The sequence below is a fragment of the Alosa pseudoharengus genome, unplaced genomic scaffold (assembly GCF_046254945.1).
Source record: "Alosa pseudoharengus isolate Yale_2024_CS ecotype anadromous, Long Island Sound unplaced genomic scaffold, YU_APseudo_1.1 YU_APseudo_1.1_scf_6, whole genome shotgun sequence".
NCBI classification, from domain to species: Eukaryota; Metazoa; Chordata; class Actinopteri; order Clupeiformes; family Clupeidae; genus Alosa; species Alosa pseudoharengus.
The window spans coordinates 9,775,470-9,783,705 of NW_027468848.1; the positions used below are offsets into that span (position 1 = coordinate 9,775,470).

General features: G+C 42.3%; 1 protein-coding gene across 1 annotated transcript; it reads right to left on the bottom strand.

The window, feature by feature from the left end:
- Positions 1-1,151: 1,151 nt before the first annotated feature.
- LOC143106532 (tripartite motif-containing protein 16-like) lies at positions 1,152-7,606 on the bottom strand. Its single transcript, XM_076270840.1, has 6 exons — positions 7,007-7,606; positions 6,086-6,181; positions 5,352-5,585; positions 2,867-3,038; positions 1,759-1,815; positions 1,152-1,666 (listed from the first exon to the last, which is right to left on the bottom strand). The coding sequence occupies exons 1-6, from the start codon at positions 7,592-7,594 to the stop codon at positions 1,152-1,154; spliced, it is 1,662 nt and encodes a 553-aa protein (XP_076126955.1). The 5' UTR covers positions 7,595-7,606.
- Between the last annotated feature and the right edge of the window lie 630 nt (positions 7,607-8,236).

Consider the following 8,236-nt stretch of genomic DNA (forward strand, 5'->3'; position numbering starts at 1 on the left):
TAAAGTCGACTCCAGTGAATCTGCGCGCGTAAAGGAAATGCTCAGCATCAGCATCGCCCATTACAGGACAAAAGCAGAGACATGTAGGCTATGACAGATTTACATCACATAACTACAAAACAAATCTCATTATACATTCCTTTCTATTTTCCTACCATTTCTTTATTAGATGGGTGTGTTGATATCTGTGAGCCCCCCACTGCTGATCTTGTGAACGTGTGTCAGCTCACATATCAGTGCTGTAATACCCAGTCATGTCAACAGGTGGCAGTGTTGTGCTCTGGAGAAGTCGTGGGCATCATCAGCATTTGTATTTATAACTGCTGATTTCACCCAGAGAGACAGACAGTTGAGCTCTTGAGCTCCAAAAGAAGTGCATTAAAGTCGGTCTCAGTCTCCGTCAAGTCTTGCAACTCAGAGGTCTTTCCCTCAAATCCCAAAGTCAAACATTACCAAGAGTGTTTTTATTGTGCTGTTGTCAGCTTTCATCATTTCCATGCTTTATAACATATATTCAGAAATAACTGACTCATTATTTAATTTAAAAAGTGAATGTATGGCATGCACCACTATAAGACCCAATACATGTAATGAATTTGGGAGTCTTTGGGAGAATGTCATTTCAATATATTAACAGTGACAAGATTTCTGATCTTTTATTTGTTTATTCTGAAAAGTCTTGATCAGTCTCATAAATATCATGTAGACCTTCCATCAGACCTGTGTCCAATCACAGAGGGACTAACGGCCTGAAAACCTGGGGAAGGAGGAGGGTTAGGGGGAGCAGGAGGGAGAGGAGATGGATTGTGGGAGAGGATCAGAGGGGGTGAAACACTGGGCTCATCAACACATTTCCCACCCAGTAGTGTATGTGTGGTGTGCTGATGTGTGTTCAAGCAGAGGTCCAGAGGTGCAGACGCTGTAATATCTGCTGGGGTCCAGAGATGTGAGAGTGGTTTTGGTCTTTTGTTTTCCCCAAGAACAGGAATCCCTAACAGCTGAAAGACAGCTGGCAGATCCTTACATGTAAGTGGTGGCATATATGTGTGTTGATGAGATGGAATGTGTTTGTGTGTGTGTGTGGATGTGATAACAGTATATGTCTGTGTCTGGGGTCTTTATATGTTTGTCCTGCTTGTATATGGTGTGGGTCACAACAGCTTCACTGATGATCCAGAATATATATAAAACCCAGGGTACAGTGTGTGAGTGAATGTGGTCTGGACTCTGTGCAGGAGGGTCATTGTGTCAGAGATGCTGTAGAAGGCCAGAGTTCCTGTCCTGTGATCCACATACACTCCTATTCCAGAGCTGGCCACTAGAGGGAGTTTAGTCTGTTTCTTATTGTTCCAGAAAGAGGAGCTGGAGCTGGTGAAGTGCAGACTCCAGGACTGATCATTAAATCCAAACCCACACTTAGCACCCGTTCCTTTCCTGCTGATGCTTTTATATGAGACTGCTATATAAACCTGCTCACTCCTCTCCACCTCCCAGTAGCAGCGTCCAGACACACCCTCTCTACACAGCACCTGTAGCCACCCATTAAATCTCTCTGGATGATCAGGATATGACTGGAGCTCAGCTCTCCCCTCCACCCTCCTGTTCCCCTCAGACAGACAGAGGTATCTGTGTGCTGTGTTTGGATCCAGTGTGAAGTGACAGGAGTCTGATGGAGGAGAAGAGAGAAGAGGACTCACTTAGACTTGTATTACAGTGTGTGTGTGTGTGTGTGTGTGTGTGTGTGTGTGTCCAACTTACACTGCAAGAGCTCCTCTCTGGTCACTGGTTCAGGATAAACAGCCTGGACATCAGACACTAAAACAGAACATTTCACTTTACTACCAAAACCAGTATAAAGACAATTCACAGTATATTGATGACAGCACACACATTTTCAAATCACATCAGCAGAGATTGTGTAAAGAAGGTTATGTGGAATTATGAGTCCCCAGCTGCTTAAAGGCCTCCAACCTCCCACTGACGAGTCCCTCATCTTCATTAGGAGGGTAGGGGCATGTTTAGAGGCCCTCATCTTCATTAGGAGGGTAGGGGCATGAGGAGGACCTTCAGTTCTAACCCACCACAATCAGTTCATTATCACAAGACAACTGCAGAAGTAATTGGTGTAATCGAGTGGTTTGTAAAGTATCTATCTATCTATCTATCTATCTATCTATCTATCTATCTATCTATCTATCTAAATGATAAGGTTACTGTTTGTTAAAGCTGAATTCTAACTCCATCTCTGACCTCATCTTCTGCTTTTGTTTGTTGCTATTGATATATGTAAAGATCTAAAGGGCCTTAATTTCAAACTCTGGGGCCCAGCCACACCCCCATGACTCTATAGGTTTGACATCTGAAAGAAGGTTTGTAAGATGAAAAGATTCAGTGCAACTATCATTCCTTTGCTAGACCCCAAATGTTGAGCATTAGATGCTGTTACAATCGATCAGTAAAGACTCACTGCATGGTGGCAGCACCTCCTTTCTGTCTGTTCTTCTGACTGGGAGTTCAGGATCAGTATCTGGGAACCAACACAGAGACACTCATTCACCCAGGATCAGCAGAACAAACCAACACACATCTTGCTTTGCATATTATTTTGTGTGTACTCCGCCTTTTGGGAAATGTTTGTTTTTAACATCTGTGACAGGCCTGTTAGCTCTGGAAGGAAGTTTTATTTCAGCTGAAGATGGGAATGCAACTTAATGACAGACTCACACTCTAAAGACTGGATAATTTGGATATGTGCCACTGTTGAGAGACAGAACATACAGAGTCAAATGAATCCATAACTGTTTGAACATAACAGTGTCTTATAAAAGTATTTCATGATTGCGTCCATTCTAGATTATTGTCCAACCTGCTGCAGATATCTTGGCTACTTCCTGCTTGAAGATGCCATCCAGTTTCTCCTCCAGCTGCACCTTCACTGCAGAGACAGATTCCTTCAAAACCTCAAAAGAGACACTTGGGTTGAAGGTCATGCTGGGTAAGTCTTTACAGCGAAGAGAATCTCTGAAGGATGGAATATTCTACGGAGAAAAATATAAGAGTTGAGACAGTTTATTATGTATGTCAGGCTGGTTGGAACTGTACTGCAAGGAGCACCAGTGACTGACAACATTCTGCAGAGAGAAACACAAAAGGACAGGCCACCTGAATATTCAGTCAGGCAGGGGCGGAGCTACGTGGTGGCCAGGGGGGGCCACGGCCACCACTGGTCAAAGCTTGGCCACCCTGCTGGCCCCCCCAGCTCCTTCAGTGAAAAGTAAAAAAAAAAAGATTGCTGCCGTTTTCAACGTACTTTGAAAGGAAGTGTAGCCTACGGTTCTAATCAAATCGTGAGTAGGCCTAGTGCAGCAGCAGCAGGGGACAATTCAAGTCATCTGTTAAAAACACGTGACAGTAGACTACTACTTACTTAACCTCAGTGACAACAGGTGAGTTGATGATGACTTGGAACATTATTGTTAATAAAATGTTAAAATGTGACACAAATCATAGCAAAGTGAGCTGCGTTGGGCTGTTCTTGTTAGGTAGGCTCTGACATTGATGTGTGAGGCTGATCAAAAATAAGCGAATGCCCGCGGTAACGCTGTTACAAAAATATTTTGATAATATTCGGGTGAAATGCAAGCATATTAGGCACATATCTCCGGATGGCTCCAATAAAAGTAGGCTAACAGTGTCTAGCCTAGGCTACTTTATAAAAACATAATTTGCTGACTGCGTGTGGTTCTTGCCATAGCTGGTCAGGCAGAGGCAGGCTGCTGCGTTGCCTGAGTTCTTTGTTACATTGCTCCGGTAATTGCAACGAGATGAAACCTTAACTGCGTGACAGAGCAGAAGTGGGGCTTTCCAACGAGACTAAACACTTGTCTGTGCGATCAAGTATGAAAATACAAAAAAATCATGAAATTAAATCAAATTGCATCATATTTAGTTCACCTGCGCACCCACACTCTCGTTTGAATTAGGCTACTCACGAACCCGTGATCGCATAGATGTGGCATATCAGAAGAAAGAGGAGGCACAGGGCTATCCATTGGTACCAAGTATATCAATCCTGGGCTATAAAAACAGACAACGTGACTGCAAAATAACATCATGTACAAAAACCAATGCTGCACAGCCATTACTCTCGTTTGAATTAGGCCCTACTCACGAATCGGATAGATATGCCACGCATGTCAGATGAAAGAGGAGACACAGAGCTATCATTTGATACCAAGTACATCCTTCTGGGTTATAAAACAGACGAAGTGACATCAAAATAATAACTTCATATAGCTCGACTTACTTACCGTTTTTGTGTGTTGTTGTGGTGGCAAAGCATGTTCATAATCCAAAGCTATAATGTGTTTCTCTATGGCATAGCATGTTCATAATCCGGTTTTGAGATCCTAGCAAATTCCTACATGGCATCCAATTCAAGACTCACATTGCATCCCAATTTATTCGACAAAGAAACACCTTTTTCCCTTCACTTTGTTCATGGCTCATTGTTCTTGTTTGTGTATGGCACTTACAATGACCAGGATAAATGCTTCTAACTAAAGGTAGTGAAAAAGCCCTGAAAACAGTCTAGGGTTCTAAGGGTTAATGTCTTAATTCAGAGCCATGTTACTTACAGCCAAGTACTTGGAGTGGATAACAGAAAGAAATATAGTTTTGCCATCAGTATAAGATTAAATATCTGCATACCATATTTGTAGTATTTATTATTGTTCTTTGAGTTAACATCATTTGAATATGACTGATTAAGTAAGGTGCATTATCATAATGTACTTTTTATAGCATTGGCCTATTTATGGAAAATGTGTTGGAGTGGACAACAAACTGTTCAGGTTGTCTGTGAATGGACCTGTGTATCAGTGTTGGCTTTACACAATTTATTGCCATTATTAAAACAGGGTATCCTAATCTTCAAAACTTTTTGAGTAGTTTTCATATTGTAGTTTTGATTCCCAAGTGCCACCCCAATAAAAAGTCTGGACCCAGCTGGCCCCCCCTATAAAATAATCCTGGCTACGCCCCTGCAGTCAGGGCTGTTTCCCCCAAATGCTGCAGACATAATGAAGTTCATCAGTTGGTTTAGTGTGTGTGTAATTATGCAGTTTTACATTAGTGTGTCGAAGTGTGTGGTCATGTTAGATACATGCTGTACTGCATGTAAAGCAATACAATCTATATGTTACCTCATCACACATCATACAGCTCATATACAGATTTTTATTCCACACTGTTGGTGTTTGGACATATGTCATATATTTCACATAAACTATCGACTCAATGTCTTATTCTTTACATTTAATTTCAGTTTCAGGAGTGCAGGTCAAATGTACCTTGAGGAAATGGATGTGATCCTCTGTGTGTGAAAGCTGCTCCAGCTCAGCATCTCTCCTCTTTAGCTCAGCAATCTCCTGCTCCAGTCGCTTCAGGAGTCCTTCAGCCTGACTCACCTCAGCCTTCTCCTGAGCTCTGATCAGCTCTGTCACCTCAGAGCGCCTTCTCTCAATGGAGCGGATCATCTCAGTGAAGATCCTCTCACTGTCCTCCACTGCTGTCTGTGCAGAGCTCTGTTAGGAGACACACAAAGAGGAGGGCAGGAGACACACAGAGGGAGGTGAAGCTGAAAGTGTTTCATGGTGTCAGTGGTTCTTTGTGTGCTGTAGAGATGGCAGCAGAGTCACAGTTACTCACTGGGCTCACTACAATCTGGCCCGAGGGTGGAATTAGAATTTATTACTGCTATGTAGACTCTTCTCACTCCCCAGAATTCAGCATTTATACCACAGACTTTGCAGCATACTTACTGTACTCATAGAACATATTACTAGACTAATATCTAATAGAACACTAATACTACTAGTAGTTTGTTCTGAATGTGCTCATTATTCATCATGAATTCAGCATTTGTATCATTAAGCAATTGAATAAAAAGGGAGTTTGTTCTAGCAAACAAACTGATAGGCCTACCTGTAATCTAGTTATAGCAGATCAACAAAGCTGCCATAATAATGATGGTAACATTTGAGAGCTGAAACAGCTGTTGTCTTCTCCTCTGGTCAGTCCTCACCTTGAGAGTCTCCACAGCCTTCCTCAGCTCCTGCAGCTCCTTCTCTCTCTCCTGGATTCTCTGCTGGAATCTCCTCTGGGTCTGCCCCAACCTCTTCTGTTGATAAAAATGCAGATGTACTTCAGGCAAGTTTATTTATATCGGACAGGATATTTCCTACATTTCACATTTCAATGTGCTTTACATTTAATGCAAATAATAGTAGATAATGAAATCATAAAAGGGAAATAGTTAAAAAAAATATTCCATAAAACGGAATAATTAAAAGACATACAAAACACAAAATAGAAACCTTAACAAAGTGCATCTGTTCAGGAACGGCATTTGATCAGGTGAGAGCATCTGAGAACAGTTTGGTCTCAAACTGGCAACAGTTGGTTCCACAGCTGTTCATATAGCAGCTGAAAGCTGCTTCATCATGTTTAGTTCCCACAGCAGGTTTTACCAACAAGTATTTCTCCTGTGACCTGAGAGGTCTGGAAGGTGGGTACTGCTGAAGCAGGTCTGATAGGTAATTAGGTCCCATGCCATTTAGTGATTTGTAAACACGCTGTGCAGTGTTGTATTAGTATTGGAGTAATGTGGTCAGTTATTTTAGTTGTCTAGTATGCTTTCAATTAATTTGTTTTCAATAGAACCTCTAACATTAAGCATTAAACACAAGTCAAGTTGGCTCAGAGCCTGTAAAGTATTGATCTTTTGTGTAGTATCATATTCAGCTGATATTGCATGTCAATGTTTGACAGATGTTATACATTTTGCACTTTGTACCTGCTATAATTTCCTGGTTCATGTATTCTCTAATAAGAGAGAGTCTGCCAAAAATCAGTAGACTTTAAGAAGTACAATGTTCTTGTAATTGTACAAACATATTATAGCATATATGTTTCAGACCTTTCAAAGTGTAGCTCCAGTACTCACCTGTTTGTTTTTCCATTCTGCTACAGTTGAGACTGTGTCATGGCCTTTATGTTCGCCCATCATACACAGATAGCAGATACAACTCTGATCAGTACGACAGAATATTTCAAACACTTTCTTATGACAGGAGCAGATCCTCTCCTGTAGCTGGCCTGTGGCATCAATCACTGAGTGGTTTCTTCCTGGATTTACATCATTGTGAGCTTTGAAGTGAGTTCCACAGTAAGACAACAGACACTCCAAACAGGACTTGACAGCTTTGAGTTTTCTCCCAGTGCAGACATCACACTCCACTTCTCCAGGTCCAGCAGAACACTGAGCAGAAGCAGCAGCCTGGATTCTGGTCTTCCTACATTTCTCCACCATTTCAGCAATCAGAGGGTTTTTGCAGAGGACAGGTCTGGGAATGAAGGTGTGTTTGCACAGGGGGCAGCTGTAGACTCCTTTCTGATCCTCCTGATCCCAGCAGCCCTCAATGCACCTCATACAGAAATTATGTCCACAGTGAATAGTCACTGGATCCCTCAGCAGATCCAGACACACTGGACATTTGAAAGGATCTTCTTCCTGAGAAATTGCCTCCGCCATTTTCTATCTCTCACACACACCAACACACACTCTGAGAAGCAGCAGCAGAGTGAGAGTTGAGTTTCGTTTCTGTTTTACTTCATCAGAACTCTCAGGAGGAGGACAGGTAGGGCAGGTGGGGGTGGGTGGGGAGGAGGGAGTAGCCAATCAGATGCCTGTGTGTCTGAGTCAGAGACTGGAAAAGGGGTTGGATCAGATTGATATGTACTGAAGTGGACTCAACACACTGTGATCATGTGCAGCTATAAGGTACATTCTATGTTGAGAATCTAAGGACAATGTTATCAGTGTGAATCTCAGTGGTGAGTTGTTTTCTGGAGTCTTGACTGAGTCTCTGCAATTCAGATCAGTGTTGTGTTGAGAGCCATCTGGTCTGGTGTTAAAGCATCACCGGTCTGTGGTCATCCAGTAATGACCAGGCAGCAGACCAGTGTGCTTAATTTGACTGTAATTATACAGAGAGGCAGCAGAGATAGATTCAGACACAGCTCATGTGAGGATGTGGAGATATGAGAACAGCTCATGTGAGGGTGTGGAGATATTAAAACAGCACTCATGTGAGGGTGTGGAGATATGAGAACAGCACTCATGTGTTCTGGTAAAAGCCATGTTTCAACATGCCTCAGATGGTTGGCTTTTCAG